The sequence below is a fragment of the Erythrolamprus reginae genome, chromosome 3 (assembly GCF_031021105.1).
Source record: "Erythrolamprus reginae isolate rEryReg1 chromosome 3, rEryReg1.hap1, whole genome shotgun sequence".
In the NCBI taxonomy this organism is placed as follows: Eukaryota; Metazoa; Chordata; class Lepidosauria; order Squamata; family Dipsadidae; genus Erythrolamprus; species Erythrolamprus reginae.
Window position 1 is genome coordinate 5659818 of NC_091952.1, and position 21154 is coordinate 5680971.

The following is a 21154-nucleotide window of genomic DNA, read 5'->3' on the forward strand; positions in this document are numbered from 1 at the left end:
GCAAAAGGAACTTGGGGAATCCATGCGTAAGCTCTTTTTCACTGGCAGAGGCCTGCAGGAGGCTGTTACCACCATAAACAGAGCCTAGGTGGGCCACGTGCAGCCTTCCTGAACTCAATTTTTGCTGGCAGGGGACTGCATGGAGTTGTCAGAGCCAAAAACGGAACTCGGGAGGGATGACATGACCAAAAATGGAGCCTTGATGAGTGACATTGAGCTGACCACTCCCCTCTTTGCACTTCCCCAAGAGGTCAAACACAAACCTGATGCGACCCTCATTGAAATCGAATGTGACACCCTACTCTTAACTATACAACGGATTAAAATTTTAATTTGCCTTCCAGTTCCTGACCTTCGCTGGTGGTACTGAAACCTGTTTACTTTCAGTGTGTTTTGGGTAAATGCAAACCCCAACTATCTTGCAGTATATTGGTAGTCCTTGACTTAAGACCGTTTGGAATTAAAGAATGCTCTATGACCTATAAAGCAATTTCATCTGTTCTAAAAAGGCCTAAACATTGCCCTCCCTCCCACCCCTGGCAGTCCCATAATAATCATATTTTTGGTACTATTTTATGATTGTATGATCACAATTTGCAACGTTTTTGCTGGTTTCCTGAAGGAAATGGATTCGGATTTATGACTGCATGACTCACTTAATGACTGTGGCTTTGACTTATTCCTGCCTGATTCATTTAATGTCCAGTGTAAAAATGAAATAAATAAAATAGGATCCGATCACGTGGTGTCTCTCGCACACACACAAACACACACTTATACTCAATGCAATCAGAATTCAAGAGTCAGAAAGAGTTTTATTTGGTACAGTACAACCAGCGTCACAATATTTGATTAAAGAGGAATGCCGATGTTTCTATAAACAGATATTTTTAGACCCTTAATCATTAAAAAAATAATCCAGTGGACTGAAAAGCCATCAAATACAGATATCAAATCTCTTCAAAAAGTTCAAGAGGCAGCAATTTACATGCGAATCACTGATTAAAAAACAAACAATTACAATGCACCATAAAAATAGACTCCAGTAAACTCACTAATTGAAGATAGCCTTTAAAAACCTTTCTTTAAACGTACAAAAAAGACACAAACAGGCTAGAAATGTTTCGGCCCATTTCCAACATTTTTAGGGCCAATCGAGCAGGACACGACCAACAGATCACAGCAAAACAAGAGATCCAGTTCTTTGTAATGGCACTTAACCAGAATTTCCTATCAGAATGTACTTTTAAAAATCAATGCAATCATGGTTTTAAAAGTATCTTTTAAAGTATAAAGTATCTTTATTTATCCCTTGCTTTAAGGACAAACACCAACAAAATAGTTATGTCCTCGACTTACGACCTACCTAGAACAAGGGAATTATAACCTGGTTCCAAAGTTCTGACAGTCACACCTAATGGTCATATGACTGAATTTCAAGTGCCCACCAATATGGCGACATGTATGGTCATTAGCAGCGCCCCCCCCCCCAGGTCACATGACCAGGTTTTGCTGAAAACCGGAACTTATTTCTGGTTTTCAGCAAAACCGCTCCTGAGTAAACAATGGGTTCGCTTAACAACAGCGGTGTTTTCTCAATGAACGCTGAAAAAAAGGTTGGAAATCGGATCAGTCACGTGACTGACTAGACCTACAACCATAACGGGCAGTATCGGTTGTGGTCATTACGTTGAGGACGACCCGTGATTAAAAATTTGCCATCGAAATGAATCAAGATGCCAACTCCACATCGTGTTAAAAAGGATTTGCACGGCCGAAGGCACCATCTTGACTTTTTTGACCCACAAATGCCCCAATAAGCATATTTGGTACTCCAAATTACCGCACACAGAATAGTTTCATTATAAAGAAATAGAGTTCAAACACAGTGATACCTCTACTTAAGAACTTAATTCGTTCCGTGACCAGGGTCTTAAGTAGAAAAGTTATTAAGTAGAAGCAATTTTTCCCATAGGAATCAATGTAAAAGCAAATAATGCGTGCAGACCCATTAGGAAAGAAATTTAAGCTCGGAATTTGGGTGGGAGGAGGAGGAGGAAGAGGAGGAGGACAGTCACTGCCGAAGGAAGAAGGTGAGGTGAAGGGAATCAAAAAAATCCAAAACTTTAAGGCTTAAAAAAAAAAAAAGGACCCTGAGGCGGCGCCCAGAGAAAGGAAAATGCTCCGTTCACTCTGGGCTGCCAAAGTCTCCTTAAGCGCCACCGAAAGGCTCCTCTGGCAGTCCAGAAAAACCCGAGATAGCTGGGATTAAAGGGGGAATGGCAGGAAACTGGCCGGGCCACTCTCAATTTTCCTGGGAAATGTTTCTGGGCTCTGATTCTTAAGAAGAGGCAAAAAAATCTTGAACACCCGTTTCTTATCTAGAAAATTTCTTAAGTAGAGGCGTTCTTAAGTAGAGGTACCACTGTACAGATATGTCAGTAGAGGGGAATCTGCTGATTAAAGAAGGAAATTTGTTGCAGGCCCTGGTCTCCAAGGTTAAACGGGATTCCTGAACTTTTCAACTTTTATTGATTAAGAATATGTCTATGGCTGCCCAATTCATCCACGTAGAGATTCATCCGGACAGCTTACAGAAACAAAATTTACCCTGGACCCTGAATTCCACAATGGAATCTACTCTTCCTCTTTAAAATTCTTGAAATGGTCTAGGACAGTGATGGTGAACCTTTTTTTGCTTACACACCCATGCCCTCCCCACAGGCATGAGCACTGCCCCCCCACAGCCCTCACGAGAGATTCCTGGGGAGAATAAAAATGGCCTAACCAGAGATCGGGAAACGAACTTCCGGTTGGCCTGTTTAGCCTTTTTTCGCCATTCCCCATAAGGCAGGAGGAAGCGAACTGATGGCAAAGTAGGTTAGAACCCATCCCTGGCCTGTTTTTCGCTGTCCCCAGGCTTTAGGAGGCTTTCCTGAAGCCTGGGGAGAGAGAAATCAGTGGAAAAGAAGGGCAAAAATCAGCTGTCATAAGGCAATGCTTTATGGCTCCGTGTGCTACTGTGGCACATGTGCCATAGGTTCGCCATGACGGGTCTAGGATTCCCTGCTGGCGCAGGAGGTTGGACTAGAACAGTGTTTCCCAACCTCGGCAACTTGAAGATATTTGGACTTCAACTTACAGAATTCCCCAGCCAGCCTAAATCCTGGACTAGAAGACCCCCAAGGTCCCTTCCAATTCTCACGTTTCTGAAATGCGTGGGAGTTGTACAATGCCACGCGTGGGTTCCTTCTACATTCCGCATTCAATTCAGGACCAGCAAGGGCCGTCAGTTAAGAGACTTCTTAAATTTGCCCAGTGGCAAAATCTTGGAACAATAAACTTTGCATTGCACTGGAGGTGTTACAAGCAATTCTCATTTAGCGACTGGCTACTCAGTCTTTAAGCAAAGTAGTCGATAAGTGAAACTGACACTACAGGCTGGAGAATTCTGGGAGTTGAAATCCACAAGTCTTAAAAGGGCCAAACGTTTGGACACACATCTGTCCTAGAAAAGGCCTCTTGTAACTCGCCCAGCCTCCAAAACCTATCCAATGAGATGTGGCCAAATGTCAGTCATATTTAACAAGAACCCTCATCAACTGATGAGTTGGGGGGGTCTCCAGGACTAAATTCTGGAGGTTGCTCCAAAAATTGACACGGAAATGTTCGTATATACCCGCTTGAAAGGCAATGCTTCTTCACTGTGCCTGTAACAGAACTTATAGGCAGTCCCCGAGTTACAACAATAATGGAGCCTTCCCATTTAATGACAACTTTGTGGTAGTTGTTAGCCCAGCTGCTGTGGCCTCCAGGTAGAGTTCTTGCCTCACAATCAGGTGAGTGCAATCCTAGGTAGAGGCAGATGCAGAGTCTACTGCTTGGGCAAGGGGTTGGACTAGATGACCTGCAAGGTCCCTTACAACTCTGTTAAATATCATAAAGGAACGTCAAGCAAACCCATTCACCTGTGGTGCACGTTTTGCTGCAAACCAGAAACAAGTGCCGGGTTTGGGCGGCATAAAAACAGTCACGTAACCACAGGACACTGCAAACAGATGTTAACACAGTCATGTTGCCAGGTGTGTGAAGTGCAGTCATGTGACTGCAGGGTTAGAGGTGAGTATTGGAACTCTGGATCCGGGGTATAAATTTCCATATTTGGGTCGGTTATGACTTAAAACCAGGGGTGGGCAACTGGGCAGAATGGAGGAACGCCGTTCCGTGGATGGAAATGGAGCGTGTAGGCTTGCTCCATTGCCATCCGGCGTACATGCGCTATGCAAGCGCACCGGCGTGATTCCAGTAAAAATTACCGGGGGTTTTGCTTCCACGCATGTGCGGAAGCAAAAAAACCGGCAATTTTTCCTGCCGGAAAGAGATTTCGGCTGCCGCGCCTACAGCAGCAGCTGGAGCCGACAGCAAAAGCGGCTTGACCCAACTCTGGCCGCATGGCCGGCTCTTTGATCTCCCGGGCAGCAGGAGGGCACAGAACAGGTCGCGTGGCCAGAATTGGGGCCACCTGGCCTGCTCCCTGTGCCATGGCCACTGCAGGTGATCCAGGTAAGCAGAGGCGGGGGGGAGCGAGAGTGAGCGGCGCAGTGGGGGCTGGCAGTTCGTACCTTGTTTTGCCGGTCCCTCGGGACCGGCAACTCTTGTTTCCAATGTTTAGAGTTTAAAGGCTGGCTCAATATACTTTGGCCGTGTCTTTGGACTAACCTGTGTTATGGATTTTTCTCTCCAAAACTGACTTTTATTGCAAATTAAGTGGCTCAGCATGGGGCAGGGTAGAAATTTTTAAAACCATTCACATTTAACAGCACTGAGGTAGAAGAGAGGAGAAAGAGGGCTGCCTCAGTCTCCCTTCATTGCTATCAAGATCTCTGATAATAAAGCCAAAAGAGGGGGGAGGGGAGAGAATGCTACTTAAGTTTCTAGCGTGTTCAAAACTAGACAAGCTCCACATAGAACTCTAAGGTGTTCCCCACTCCCCGTAATTCCATATATTACAATAAATTAGATTCAAAGGTAAGGAAAAAAGGAACAGTATCAGTTGCAGAACTACGCAAAGATAATACAGCAACTGTCCCTACACACGTTCACACATCGTTAGCATTGTAAAAGGAGCCCAGCTGCCCTTATATAATTACATTATTATAGAATAGAGCTATATTTGAACTAGCTATGAGTTCAAACCTAAGGTGATGTGTGCATCAAAGATCCCGTCACCGGATTCGGCAAAATTGCTTTGCAATTGTCAGCCAAATCCATCTACTTTGAAACAGGCATTTCAAAAAAGTTTTTTGAGATCTGTGATCAGGTGGGAGAGGAATAATTATTTCTCCGCCCCACCCCTCCAAATAATACATTCAATCCAGTTTTTTCTTTTTTTTAAAGTGCAATGCATATTGGTCAGAGAGAAGTACCATGGTATCCTCCAGCAGTTTGGAACTACAACCCTGGATGCGGGTAGAAACAAAGGCAGCAGCTGTATCATTTACGCAAGGTCGAATGATACTCCTGATGTCTTTGTGGTGTTTCTAAAGCAGCTCTGGTTGTGATGCCCACAACCCCTTTGCCAACCTGAATTGGGTGCCAATATAGGAGAATATCAGGGTTGAAACGAGGGCCCTTTGGTGCTCTCTGACTGCGGTGTCTTTCCTTCAGACATTTCATGACCCAACTAGGTAACATCATCAGTGTTAAAAGGGAGTGGAGTGGAATGGAGAAGAAAAAGGGGAGGCGGGAGAGAAGGTCTTGGTGTTCTCTGAGCTTGGGGGTTTTCTTGTAGATGTTTCAATGACCCAAACTCGGTAACATCAGCAGTGCCAAAAGGGACGCCTTCCCTTCTAGCATTGATGTCATTACTTAGTCTGGTAGTAAAACGTCTGCAGAAAACAACCCCACAGTCCCCCTCTTCCTCCTGCCCTTTTCCTCCTCCTCCACCTCCTCTCCCACTAACTTTACTCCCTTCTAATAATTAATAATAATAATTTATTAGACTTGTATGCCGCTCCCCTAGTGTTGAAGTCCTTGCCTTCCGTAAACTCCTTAAAACTCACCTCTGCCGTCAGGCATGGGGGAATTGAGGCATTCCCCCCTCCCCCGGGGCCTATACAATTTATGTAGGGTATGTCTGTGTGTATGTCTGGTTTAATAATGGGGTTTTTTAATTTTTTTAATTTATTAGATTTGTTGTGAATTGTTTTATTATATGTTGTGAGCCGCCCCGAGTCTACGGAGAGGGGCGGCATACAAATCTAATAAATAAATAAATAAAATAAATGATGTTACCTAGTCTGGTCGTGACACATCTGCAAGAAAACCAAGCTGAAAGAGCACGGAGTTTGGAGGCTGATCAGATCCAAAACATCTGGAGGTTACCTTATGATCGACCCTTTGCAATAAATCACACTTTCCTTACAGCATTAAGATTAAAGCTAAGAAAACAAAGAGGTTTGGTCCATTGTGCAAACCCTTGCTTTGCAACTAACTTGGATAAGCACTTGGTGTGAATACATCCACAGTTCATCGAGCTTCGCTAGGCACTATTATACATAAGCTTGTAGCAGCTTTCTAAGCAGGGGGGGTTCATCGCCACCAACGCTCATCAGAGTTGAGTTTGCGTAAGATAATTTTCTTTTTTTTTCCCATTGCAGGCATCCAAAGTCACTGAGGTGGAAGTTCAGCATGGAACAGATGCCATCGCGACCAAGTTTTTCCCCGATCCTGTTCAAGGCCGGCAGAGGTGAGGATCTCATTTTGGCTGAAAGGTAGGAAGAGAAAAACACAACGGCCTTGAACAAGGACCCTCCTTCGTGGGCTCAGCCCAAAGGGTTTGCTAGATCAAACAGCACGAAGCTTCAGAAGGCACCTCCACCCAGTTCCGTAGATTCTGAGTTTTCATTTGTTTTTTGTTTTTAAAAGCACATTTAAAAAACTAGCATGAAGAAGCTATTTCAAGTAAAACGTCACCAGGCTAAAAAAATAATAACAATAATAATAAAAATATTAAAATATTTGTACAAAAGCGTTCCAGGTCAGAGATCGAAGGGAACCAATTTGCATTGCGTGGGGTGGCTGAGTCAGCGTCTCATCTTGTCGACTCTGTGTGTGTGTGTCGCAAAGGAAGGCAGATGAGGGTTTCGATCCTTCCTTCCAAAGATCTGGTTTTGAAAAGAGCAGCCAGAACCCGGTAGCAGAGTTTTCTTCCGTCCCAGCGTTGCAAATACTCCTTGCAGGATCGTGGTCGACCAGTCGCTTTGTTCTTTGACAGCATCTATTAAATTCCCCAACTGAAGTTGCTTTCTGCGTGCTAAAACAATGGCTTTTTTTTCATCCCCGAGCAAAGCAGAATCTTCTGTGAGATTGGACCCTGAAAAAAATAAGTCGTGCCGTGGCACACACACACACCCATTCCCCCCTGGCAATGTCTCTTTAGCCACAAGGCTTCTGATTTTGGCTCAGTGTTGTTGGTGCATCCCATCTCCTGGAATTGAGCACGGTCTCCGTGTCCAGGAGGTTGAGAAGAAGGGGTTTTCCTATGGTGCCTTCTTACTGGCGAAGACTGCTCTTCTTTTTAATCTTAATCTGATTGGCCATGGTAAGGCATCGACGGGCTTGGTAATGATCCAGGAGTTTCCGCCACAAAGAATTGCTCCTCAGAAGATGACTGTTTCCTATAGGCAGGAAAAGAAAGGTAGGAAAAAGAGAGGGTTTTATTTGACCAGAATGGACCAAGACTTTTGGCTAATCACCAAGAGACAGTGAAATTCTAGTCCCGCCTTAGGCATGAAAGCCGGCTAGGAGACTTTGGGCCAATCACCAGGATACGGTGAGTTCTAGTCCTGCCTTAGGCACAAAAGCCAGCTAGGTAACTTAGAAACAGAGAAGACTGATGGCAGAAAAAGGCCTCCTGGTCCATCTAGTCTGCCCTTATACTATTTCCTGTATTTTATCTTACAATGGATATATGTTTATCCCAGGCATGTTTCAATTCAGTTACTGCGGATTTACCAACCACGTCTGCTGGAAGTTTGTTCCAAGCATCTACTGCTCTTTCAGTCAAATAATATTTTCTCACATTGCTTCTGATCTTTTCCCCCAACTAACCTCAGATTGTGGCCCCTTGTTCTTGTGTTCACTTTCCTATTAAAAACACTTCCCTCCTGAACCTTATTGAACCCTTTCATCACCTATTTAAATGTTTTGATCATGTCCCCCCTTTCCCTTCTGTCCTCCAGATTGAGTTCATGAAGTCTTTCCTGATAAGTTTGATGCTTAAGATCTTCCACCATTTTTCTATCTCATCTTTGGACCCCTTCAGTTTTATCCATATCTTTTTGTAGGTGAGGTCCCCAGAACTGAACACAGTATTCCAAGTGGGGTCTCACCAACGCTCTATACAGCGGGATCACAATCTCCTTTGTGACTTTGGGCCAATCACCAGGACACGGTGAGTTTCGCTTTAGGCCTGAAAGCCGGCTTAATGAGTTTGATCCTGGAGATTGTGAGTTCTAGCCCTGCCATAGACATGAAAGCTGGCTGGGTAACTTTGGGCCAGTCCCTCTCTATCTCAACCCAATCCACCTTACAGGATTGTTGTGGGGGAAAATAGGAGGAGGGAGTAGTATTACATATATTCACCACCTTGAATTGTTTGTTTGTATGTTTGTTTTTATTTATTTTATTTTAATTAAATTAAATAATTAAATTAAATTTATTTATTTATTTATTTATTTACTGTATTGGAGTTGTATGCCGCCCCTCTCCGTAGACTCGGGGCGGCTAACAGCAGTGGTAAAAACAACATGCGACAATCCAATATAATATAATATATTATAAAAATAATAGAATATATAAATAATATAATAATATAAATATAAAGTAGAATAAATCTAATATAAAGCAAAAGAAAACAATGAAATAAAGAATAAATAAAGAATAAAATTGCAAAACAAAACTATGGAAGTGTTCCAAAGGAAATTGCACTTGGGATGATGTGATAATAGGTTTGTGGTCCCCGGAATGGCACCACCAACCAGTTCAAGAATGAATTTCAGGTAATCACACCTGGTTTACACCTGTAAACTATCTTGGTTGACTCAACATGCTATAATGATGGTGGCCTTGCTCCAAACTAAAAGTTCACCCCTTTTGAGCCTGGTCTAGGATCCAGTGCGAATCAAGCCACTCTCCCTTCTGAGCAGGTTTTTGCTCACCTATAATGCAGAGGCCTTCCTGTGCCCGAGTGAGGCAGACATTGATCTGATTGGCATCTGCTATAAAGCCGAGACGGTTATTCTCCCAACTCCTTGTGGGCCTTTCATCAATCTCTTGCCGGTTACAGGAACGGACCGTGGACACTATGACGTATTTCCATTCACTACCTGGTAAACAAAAATTGGAACCAAGTTTTTATTTACATTAATTACGAATTAAAACAAATGTATGCAGCAGCCCAACTCATACCCTAAATGATAGGAACCTATCAAGAAGAGAAGCAACTTGGAACTAAGGGAGAAATTTCCTGACAGAACAATTAACCAGCGGAACAGCTTGGCACCAGAAATTGTGAATGTTCCACACTGGAAGTTTTTAAGACGATGTTGGATAATCATTGGTCTGAAGTGGTGTAGGGTTTTCTGCCTAAGCAGGGGGTTGGGCTAGAACAGCGTTTCCCAACCGGTGTGCCGCGGCCACAGTCAGGTGTGCCGCGAAGCTCCTAGGGAAGCTCCAGCAGGGTGGGGCGCTGCCGGTGCCGGACTGCCTGTGCCTCCGACCTGGAGCTCCCACTCGCGCTGTTTCCGGCGCTCTCCTGCTGGGCCCCAAAGAAGGAAGGCGGGAAAAAGGAGGCAGGGGCGGGGAGGTGCGGCAGTAGGCGTAAAGGGAGCCGCGGCCGCCCCTGCCTCCCCACGGTGCCTCCGGCCAAACGCGCCCCTGGCTTCTCCGCCCTGCCCCATTGCCCGCCCGATCCACCCCCTCTCCTCCGCCGCCGCCTTCTGCCTTGGGGCGAGCAATCCGGGAGTCCAGGACTGTGCGGCTTTGCACCATGAAGAGAAAACAGCCAACTTTTCCCTGCTGCCGGAGCCGTTTTCTCTTCATGGCGCAAAGCCACATAGTCCCGAACTCCCGGATCGCTCGCTTCTCCGGTCAGCAAAGCCATCTCCCCAGGAAAGCGCCGCGCATTGAAAAAGCGCGATGCTTTTCCGGGCAGCCGGCTTGCTGGCCGGAGAACCGAGCGATCCGGGAGTCCGGGACTGTGTGGCTTTGCGCCATGAAGAGAAAACGGCAGCAGGGAAAAGTCGGCCAGGCTAACGGGAGGCGGCGTGTGGCCGGGCGCTGGGGACATCTGGGAGGGCGAGGGGGCTGATGGCTGCTGCCTCTTAGCTGCAGAGCCAGGGGGCGGAGGCGAAGACAACGGCGCCCTCCACTCTCTCTCCCTCTTTCTTTTTCTCTCTATTGCCGGCGTGGTGAACGAGAAAGAGAGAGAGAGAAAAAGGAGGGGAGAGAGAATGAGAGAGAAAGAAAGCAAGAGAAAGAGAGGGAAAGAAAGCAAGAGAGAGAGAGAAAGAGAGGGGGGAAGGAGGGAGAGGGAAAGACATAGAGGGAGGTAAGGAGGGAGAGAGAAAGAGAGCAAAAAAGAGAGGAAGAAAGAAAGAGGGATGGAGAGGGAGAAAGAAGGGAAGGAAGGAAGAGAGAGAAAGAGGGAGGGAGAAATAGAGTGAAATGGAGGAAGAGATATTTTTTTTGTCCAAACTTTTCTTTGCTAGCTTAGTGGTGTATTTATTTATTTTATTTATTTTATTTATTTTATTTATTTTATTTATTTTATTTATTTTATTTATTTTATTTATTTAATTTATTTATTTTATTTATTTTATTTTATTTATCTATTTATCTATTTATTCATTCATTCATTCATTCAATTTTTTTTATGCCACCCTTCTCCTTAGACTCAGGGCGGCTTACAACATGTTAGCAATAGCACTTTTTAGCACAGCCAGCCTACTGCCCCAACAATCTGGGTCCTTATTTTACCCACCTCGGAAGGCTGGAAGGCTGAGTCAACCTTGAGCCGGTGATGAGATTTGAACCGCTGACCTGCAGATCTAGTAGTCAGCTTTAGTGGCCTGCAAGTACTGCACTCTACCCACTGCGCCACCTCGGCTCCTTCCTTACCTTGGCTTTTCATGATGGTGCAAACGGTTATGTCTCTCATGCCATCCAGAGCGAGTTGCTTCTTGATTTCAATGACCTGGGCATTATAACCAGTCAGGATGGCAATCTCATCTGGCCTGGTGGTTTTATCCAGGGTCAGCTGCTTTGCAATTCTCGCCTAGAAAAAAGCATGATGACCTTAAGCTCCAAGTAAACCACGAATGGAAGTTCAAGATAAAAGTCTTGCAATCAACAGCTCCCTTTCCTTTGCCAGAGAACTGGGCAAGCTGTCTGTCTGTCTGTCTATCTATCTGTTGTGGTTCAGCCTGAGGCTGCTCAGGGACTGGCTGTGTCTCTGCTGGCTCCATGCCCGGAGGAGGATGACAGCGAAGAGGAGGGGGCTGAACAATCGGACGGGGGAGAGGAAAATCAGGAATGGGATGAACGAAAACAGCATGAGAGCCCCACGGGGGGGGGGGGGGGCGCCCTCTCCCCAGCCAGTAGTTTGGAGTCATTAGGTGATGACGCTCAAGCCGTCATTGACATGCGACAGAGACGGTCAGATCAAAGAAAGGAGCAATTAAAGAAGTATTATCAGCACTGAATTAGGAAAAGCTGGGCTTGGGTGTGGTCCTCCTTAGCAGGGTTTAAAAGGCAGGCAAGCCCTTGAAGCCATGTGGAGTGTTATCAGTTTGGAGTTGCGTTATCCTGTCTTGTTTTTTGGCGTTTCTGTTCCTGGCTTGTGGTCCAGCAGCTTTGGAAGACCCGTGGGAGGTGTAGGTCTGCTATCTACAGCCTCGGCTTGGCAGCAAGAATTCTGTATTGCTGCATGGACTTTTGCCTTCGTGGATATATCTGAAGATACAGCATTTTCCTGTTTGTAAGGACATTTTCTGTTACCTGTGTTTTTCTTGGATTTTATAAAACTGCCTTTGCCTTTTACCAGTGTGTCCGGCTTCTCTTTTTGGGTTGGTATTGGCTTCTGGAGTGACCCAGACAGAACACTATCTATCTATCTATCTATCTATCTATCTATCTATCTATCTATCTATCTATCTATCTATCTATCTATCTATCAGATTTGTATGCCGCCCCTCTCCGTAGACTCAGGGTGGCTCACAACACAATAAAACAATTTATAACAAATCTAATAATTTAAAATTATTCCTTCCCAGTTTCTAGATAACATGGCCTACAAGTTTCATTTTCGCCCAAGTAGCTGGTGAGCCAGTCCAAATGTGGGCTGGCTCAAAACCTCTCTTACCATGCTTCATATTGCCCACCCACTCAGTTTAAAGGTTCCGTGTTTGAAAGATGTGAATGAGTGCTGGAACAGAAGCAAACCCAATTCCTTTATAGCACTAATGATGTTACCAAGTTGGGTCATGAAATGTCTACAAGACAATAACCAAGCCTAGAGAGCACCAAGAACTCCACAGTCCTCCTTCCCCTTCTCCTCTTCCACTCCACAAACTTCACTCCCTTCTAGCATTGGTGATGTTCCCTAGTTGGATCATGAAACATCTGTAAATACCACTGTATAAAAAGAAGTATGGATTGGTGTTAAAGGAAAATTACAAATTAAACATGTGTGTTTTTGGAAGCTTATGAAAAGGGAGCTGCAAATAATATAGATGTAGTTGTTGATGATAAGGGGCAAACCAATAATGAAAATAATGTTCTTCGGGTAATGTGCACAAATGCTCGAAGCTTGAGCAACAAGCTCTGTGAATTAATGGCCATAATATCTAGAGATAATTTGGACCTGGTTGCCATAACTGAGACATGGTTTAAGGATTCTAATGAATGGGAAATATCCATACCAGGATATACACTGTATAGGAAGGATAGAATAGAGAGAAGGGGAGGTGGAGTAGCCATTTATATTAAAGAAAGTCTAAAAACAGCACTAATTCAAAATACGTGTCAAGATCTAGAGACTCTCTGGATTTGCATGCAAAATAAAGAAGGTTCTGTCATTAGAATTGGGGTGATCTATAGGCCTCCAGGGCAATCCGAGGAATATGACAACAAGATGGTGGATGAAATTACCCAAATGGCAGTAAAGGGAGATATTGTGGTTATGGGTGATTTCAACATGCCTGATGTTGACTGGAATATCCCCAGTGCCCTTACATGCAAAAGTAAGAATATAGTAGAGGCCTTTACAGGAGCAGCTCTGGCACAGCTGGTTAAGACACCAACTAGAGGGGAGAATATTCTAGATTTAGTTTTTACGAATGGGAATTGGGTTTCAGATGTCAAGGTGGGAGAAAATTTAGGTTGCAGTGACCATCTATGTTTGTGGTTTGATGTAAAAACTCATTGTGAGCAATCCTATAATGCAACCAAAGTATTGGATTTCAGAAAAACAAATTTTAATGCAATGGGAGAATATTTAGATAATGAATTAAAGGGGAGGGATAAAATGGCAGGAGCGAGCATCCAGTGGACTGTATTAAAAAAGGCCATCTTAAAAGCCACTGGACTGTATGTAAGACAAATAACTAAAGGTAAAAGGAAGAAGAAACCGCTATGGTTTAGCAATGATGTAAGGGCTATAGTCAATGAAAAAAAGGCTGCCTATAGGAGGTATAAAGAGTCTGGAAGTATAGCTGATAGGGAGGTGTATAAAATGAGACAGAAGGAGGCAAAACAGATAATATATGCTGCTAAAGCCTCAAAAGAGGAAGAAATTGCCAAATCTGTAAAGAAGGGGGATAAAACCTTCTTCAGATATATTAATGATAAGAAGAAGAAAAACTGCGGCATCACGAAGCTTAGTACCGGGAATAATACATGCATTAATGGGAATAAGGAGATCGCTGACCATTTCAATAGCTACTTCTGTTCAGTTTTCTCAAAAGACACCTTACAAAATAATACTATAGAGGGATATAGCATTGCTTCCAGCTGTACGGATTCAGCTCCAGTGGTCTTAGAAGCCGATGTCTTAGAAGAACTTGAACGATTAAAGATAAATAAGGCAATGGGTCCACATGGCATCCACCCCAGAGTTCTTAAAGAACTCAGATCTGTCATTGCTACCCCCCTGACTGATTTGTTTAACCAATCCTTGTTAACAGGAGAAGTTCCTGAGGATTGGAGAATGGCCAGTGTTGTGCCTATTCACAAGAAGGGCAGTAGAGAAGAAGCTGGAAACTACAGGCCAGTTAGCTTGACATCAGTTGTAGTTAAAATGATGGAGACTCTACTCAAAAAGAGGATAAATCAGCACCTAAAAAACAATAACTTATTAGACCCAAATCAGCATGGCTTTACTGAAGGCAAATCATGTCAGACTAATCTCATTGATTTCTTTGACTATGTCACAAAGGTGTTGGATGAAGGTGGTGCCGTGGATATTGCCTACCTGGACTTCAGCAAAGCCTTTGATACGGTTCCACATAAAGAGCTGATAGATAAATTAGTGAAGATTGGACTTAATCCCTGGATAGTTCAATGGATTTGCAGCTGGCTGAAGCGTAGACATCAGAGAGTTATTGTTAATGGCGAGTATTCTGAGCAGAGTCAGGTTACAAGCGGTGTGCCACAAGGATCTGTTCTGGGTCCTATTCTTTTTAATATGTTTGTGAGTGACATAGGGGAAGGTTTGGTAGGGAAAGTTTGCCTATTTGCCGATGACTCTAAAGTGTGCAATAGGGTTGATATTCCTGGAGGCGTCTGTAATATGGTAAATGATTTAGCTTTACTAGATAAATGGTCTAAGCAATGGAAACTGCAGTTTAATGTTTCCAAATGTAAAATAATGCACTTGGGGAAAAGGAATCCTCAATCTGAGTATTGTATTGGCAGTTCAGTGTTGGCAAATACTTCAAAAGAAAAGGATTTAGGGGTAGTGATTTCTGACAGTCTCAAAATGGGTGAACAGTGCAGTCAGGCGGTAGGGAAAGCAAGTAGGATGCTTGGCTGCATAGCTAGAGGTATAACAAGCAGGAAGAGGGAGATTATGATCCCACTATATAGAATGCTGGTGAGACCACATTTGGAATACTGTGTTCAGTTCTGGAGACCTCACCTACAAAAAGATATTGACAAAATTGAACGGGTCCAAAGACGGGCTACAAGAATGGTGGAAGGTCTTAAGCATAAAACGTATCAGGAAAGACTTCATGAACTCAATCTGTATAGTCTGGAGGACAGAAGGAAAAGGGGGGACATGATCGAAACATTTAAATATATTAAAGGGTTAAATAAGGTCCAGGAGGGAAGTGTTTTTAATAGGAAAGTGAACATAAGAACAAGGGGACACAATCTGAAGTTAGTTGGGGGAAAGATCAAAAGCAACATGAGAAAATATTATTTTACTGAAAGAGTAGTAGATCCTTGGAACAAACTTCCAGCAGATGTGGTAGATAAATCCACAGTAACTGAATTTAAACATGCCTGGGATAAACATATATCCATCCTAAGATAAAATACAGAAAATAGTATAAGGGCAGACTAGATGGACCATGAGGTCTTTTTCTGCCGTCAGACTTCTATGTTTCTATGTTTCTATAATACTATAGAGGGATATAGCATTGCTTCCAGCTGTACGGATTCAGCTCCAGTGATCTTAGAAGCCGATGTCTTAGAAGAACTTGAACGATTAAAGATAAATAAGGCAATGGGTCCAGATGGCATCCACCCCAGAGTTCTTAAAGAACTCAGATCTGTCATTACTACCCCCCTGACTGATTTGTTTAACCAATCCTTGTTAACAGGAGAAGTTCCTGAGGATTGGAGAATGGCCAGTGTTGTGCCTATTCACAAGAAGGGCAGTAGAGAAGAAGCTGGAAACTACAGGCCAGTTAGCTTGACATCAGTTGTAGTTAAAATGATGGAGACTCTACTCAAAAAGAGGATAAATCAGCACCTAAAAAACAATAACTTATTAGACCCAAATCAGCATGGCTTTACTGAAGGCAAATCATGTCAGACTAATCTCATTGATTTCTTTGACTATGTCACAAAGGTGTTGGATGAAGGTGGTGCCGTGGATATTGCCTACCTGGACTTCAGCAAAGCCTTTGATACGGTTCCCCATAAAGAGCTGATAGATAAATTAGTGAAGATTGGACTTAATCCCTGGATAGTTCAATGGATTTGCAGCTGGCTGAAGCGTAGACATCAGAGAGTTATTGTTAATGGCGAGTATTCTGAGCAGAGTCAGGTTACAAGCGGTGTGCCACAAGGATCTGTTCTGGGTCCTATTCTTTTTAATATATTTGTGAGTGACATAGGGGAAGGTTTGGTAGGGAAGGTTTGCCTATTTGCCGATGACTCTAAAGTGTGCAATAGGGTTGATATTCCTGGAGGCGTCTGTAATATGGTAAATGATTTAGCTTTACTAGATAAATGGTCTAAGCAATGGAAACTGCAGTTTAATGTTTCCAAATGTAAAATAATGCACTTGGGGAAAAGGAATCCTCAATCTGAGTATTGTATTGGCAGTTCAGTGTTGGCAAATACTTCAAAAGAAAAGGATTTAGGGGTAGTGATTTCTGACAGTCTCAAAATGGGTGAACAGTGCAGTCAGGCGGTAGGGAAAGCAAGTAGGATGCTTGGCTGCATAGCTAGAGGTATAACAAGCAGGAAGAGGGATATTATGATCCCGCTATATAGAATGCTGGTGAGACCACATTTGGAATACTGTGTTCAGTTCTGGAGACCTCACCTACAAAAAGATATTGACAAAATTGAACGGGTCCAAAGACGGGCTACAAGAATGGTGGAAGGTCTTAAGCATAAAACGTATCAGGAAAGACTTCATGAACTCAATCTGTATAGTCTGGAGGACAGAAGGAAAAGGGGGGACATGATCGAAACATTTAAATATATTAAAGGGTTAAATAAGGTCCAGGAGGGAAGTGTTTTTAATAGGAAAGTGAACACAAGAACAAGGGGACACAATCTGAAGTTAGTTGGGGGAAAGATCAAAAGCAACATGAGAAAATATTATTTTACTGAAAGAGTAGTAGATCCTTGGAACAAACTTCCAGCAGATGTGGTAGATAAATCCACAGTAACTGAATTTAAACATGCCTGGGATGAACATATATCCATCCTAAGATAAAATACAGAAAATAGTATAAGGGCAGACTAGATGGACCATGAGGTCTTTTTCTGCCGTCAGACTTCTATGTTTCTATGTTTCTATGTCATTTGCAAATTATCCTTTAACATCCATTCTTTGTTGAACAATACATTGACTGGGTCAATATACTTTTCACACAATGCTAACAATAATAACATACGGCTCAAAAAAAATAAAGGGAACACTCAAAGAACACATCCTAAATCTGAATGAATGAAATACTCTCATTGAATACTTTGTTCTGTACAAAGTTGAATATGCACAACAGCATGTGAAATGGATTGTCAATCAGTGTTACTTCCTAAGCAGACCGTTTGATTTCACAGAAGTTTGATTGACTTGGAGTTACAGTGGTACCTCAAGATACGAACCCCTCGTCTTACGAACAACTCGAGATACGAACCCGGGGTTCAGAAAAAATTTGCCTCTTCTTACGAACTTTTTTCATGTTACGAACACCAAACCCGAACTTCCGGGTTGGCTTCGGGAGGTTGCTGGGAAGCCCCCCAGCCCGGCTGTCACCTTTTAAAACAGCCCTGCAGCTCCCCAGCAGTCTCCGAAAGCGGTTTGCTCTCCATGTGTCCTCAACCTTTCACGGAGGGTTTTCCACCTCTCCTCTTCCCAGTTTGCTCCCCATGTGTCCTCAACCTTTCACGGAGGGTTTTCCACCTCTCCTCTTCCCAGTTTGCTCTCCATGTGTCCTCAACCTTTCACGGAGGGTTTTCCACCTCTCCTCTTCCCAGTTTGCTCTCCATGTGTCCCCAACCTTTCACGGAGGGTTTTCCACCTCTCCTCTTCCCAGTTTGCTCTCCATGTGTCCTCAACCTTTCATGGAGGGTTTTCCACCTCTCCTCTTCCCAGTTTGCTCTCCATGTGTCCTCAACCTTTCACGGAGGGTTTTCCACCTCTCCTCTTCCCAGTTTGCTCTCCATGTGTTCTCAACCTTTCACGGAGGGTTTTCCACCTCTCCTCTTCCCAGTTTGCTCCCCATGTGTCCCCAACCTTTCACGGAGGGTTTTCCACCTCTCCTCTTCCCAGTTTGCTCTCCATGTGTCCTCAACCTTTCACGGAGGGTTTTCCACCTCTCCTCTTCCCAGTTTGCTCTCCATGTGTCCTCAACCTTTCATGGAGGGTTTTCCACCTCTCCTCTTCCCAGTTTGCTCTCCATGTGTCCTCAACCTTTCACGGAGGGTTTTCCACCTCTCCTCTTCCCAGTTTGCTCTCCATGTGTCCCCAACCTTTCATGGAGGGTTTTCCACGTGTCCTCTTCCCAGTTTGCTCTCCATGTGTCCCCAACCTTTCACGGAGGGTTTTCCACCTCTCCTCTTCCCAGTTTGCTCTCCATGTGTCCTCAACCTTTCAAGGAGGGTTTTCCACCTCTCCTCTTCCCAGTTTGCTCTCCATGTGTCCCCAACCTTTCACGGAGGACACATGGGAAGAGGAGAGGTGGAAAACCCTCCGTGAAAGGTTGAGGACACATGGAGAGCAAACTGGGAAGAGGAGAGGTTCGGGGGGGGGGGGGTGCTGGGAAGCCCCCCAGGCCGGCTGTCACCTTTTAAAACAGCCGCGCGGCTTCCCAGCAGTCGCGGAAAGCCGTTTTTTTTGCGGGGGGGGGGGGGTTGGTTGCACGGATTAATTGACTTTACATTGTTTCCTATGGGAAACAATGTTTCATCTTAGGAACCTCCTCCTTGCACCAATTAAGTTCGTATCATGAGGTATTACTGTATATTGTGTTGTTTAAGTGTTCCCTTTATTTTTTTTGAGCATTGTCCAATTAAATATACTGTATATAATCCTTGTCTTCCAATTTGTGTCCTTCTGGCAAGCCAAGTCAATGGGGGAAGCCGGACTCAGTTAACTATTGCTTTTACTCACTTAACAACTGCAGTGATTCACTTAACAACCGTGGCAAGAAAGATCGTAAAATGGGGCCAAATGTACTTAACAACTGGGCTACCTGTACGTCAGGCTTACTCACCACCTGCTGCACTTCCTCCAGGTTGGCCTTGGAGTTCTCGTTCCCCTCTTCTGTGGAGACTACGAGCGATGTCTCTCTTCCTTCAATGTGGCCAAAGAGGATGGGGGTGCACTCAAGCTCACTACGGTAGTAGAGTGTGCTGCTTCCACGAGTGATCATGGGACTGGTCAGCAATTTATCGTGGTAAAAGATCTCGGATGGGAATTTGCAGATGTCCCTGTGCTGCAGAGTTAAAAGATGCTTATTTCATGCAAGGAGCTTAGGCCACTGGTGCTGTTCTGTTCAGTTGTACAACTTCAAATATTATTATTTCCAATTATCTATTTCATTATTTTTATACCCTGCCTTTATTAAGTTTATAAACAACTCAAGGCAGAAAACATGCAAACAAACACACAACCCTGTGAGGTGGGTTGGGCTGAGAGAAAATGACTGGCCCAAGTCACCCAGCTAGATTTCACACTTAAGGTGGGACTAGAACTCACTGTCTCCTAGTGATTGACGTCAAGCTATGCAGTTTGCTTTAGTTCCTAAGATGGGACTAGAACTCACTGTCTCCTAGTGATTGATGTAAAGTCATGCAGTTTGCTTTAGTGCCTAAGATTGGACAAGAACTCACTGTCTCCTAGTGACTGATATCAAGCTATGCAGTTTGCATTAGTGCCTAAGATGGAACTAGAACTCACTGTCTCCTAGTGACTGATATCATAGAAACATATAGAAACATAGAAGTCTGATGGCAGAAAAAGACCTCATGGTCCATCGAGTCTGCCCTTATACTATTTTCTGTATTTTATCTTAGGATGGATCTATGTTTATCCCAGGCATGTTTAAATTCAGTTACTGTGGATTTATCTACCACGTCTGCTGGAAGTTTGTTCCAAGGGTCTACTACTCTTTCAGTGAAGTAATATTTTCTCACGTTGCTTTTGATCTTTCCCCCAACTAACTTCAGATTGTGTCCCCTTGTTCTTGTGTTCACTTTCCTATTAAAAGCTATGCAGTTTGCATTAGTGCCTAAGATGGAACTAGAACTCACTGTCTCCTAGTGGTTGGCATAGTCATTCAGTTGGCTTTAGTGCTTGGGGTGGTATTAGAACTCACTGTCTTTCCAGTGATTGGCTTAAAGCAGTGGTTCCCAACCTTTTTTGGGCTATGCCCCACCTAAGCATCTCCAAAACCTGAGACCTCCCCCCCCCCCCCACATATAATTCTTAATTATTCAAAAAAGTGAGCTACTCACGCAGAGGAAGCCTAAAAGGCCATTAATTTGGTTTAAACAAGGTTCCACTTGCCCCCATTAAAAGTCAAATTGCCACTTTATGGGGTGTGGACCCCACGTTGGGAACCGCTGGCTTAAAATCACGTAGGTTTTTTTTTCCTACAATAGTTTTACTGAAAGAGTAGGAGATGCTTGGAACAAACCTCCAACAGACATGGTTGGTAAATCCAGTCACTGAATTTAAACATGCCTGGGATAAACATAGATCCATCTTAAGATAAAGTATAGGAAATAGTATAAGGGGAGGCTAGAAAGACCATGAGGTGTTTTTCTGCCGTCAATCTTAGAAACATAGAAACATAGAAGACTGACGGCAGAAAAAGACCTCATGGTCCATCTAGTCTGCCCTTATACTATTTCCTGTATTTTATCTTAGGATGGATATATGTTTATCCCAGGCATGTTTAAATTCAGTTACTGTGGATTTACCAACCACGTCTGCTGGAAGTTTGTTCCAAGGATCTACTACTCTTTCAGTAAAATAATATTTTCTCATGTTGCCTTTGATCATTCCCCCAACTAACTTCAGATTTTGTCCCCTTGTTCTTGTGTTCACTTTCCTATTAAAAACACTTCCCTCCTGAACCCTATTTAACCCTTTAACATATTTAAATGTTTCGATCATGTCCCC

The 21154-nt window shown here is 43.7% G+C and overlaps 1 protein-coding gene across 1 annotated transcript in view; it reads right to left on the reverse strand.

The window, feature by feature from the left end:
* Positions 1-795: 795 nt before the first annotated feature.
* HELZ2 (helicase with zinc finger 2) overlaps positions 796-21154 on the reverse strand; it is a 102892-nt gene continuing 82533 nt past the window's right edge. The window contains exons 17-20 of the mRNA XM_070744419.1: positions 19242-19463; positions 11182-11338; positions 9222-9389; positions 796-7679 (exon numbers count right to left, since the gene is read on the reverse strand). Of these exons, the coding sequence (XP_070600520.1) occupies positions 7555-7679; positions 9222-9389; positions 11182-11338; positions 19242-19463 (672 nt within the window). The 3' untranslated portion in view covers positions 796-7554. The remainder of the gene's footprint in view (positions 7680-9221; positions 9390-11181; positions 11339-19241; positions 19464-21154) is intronic.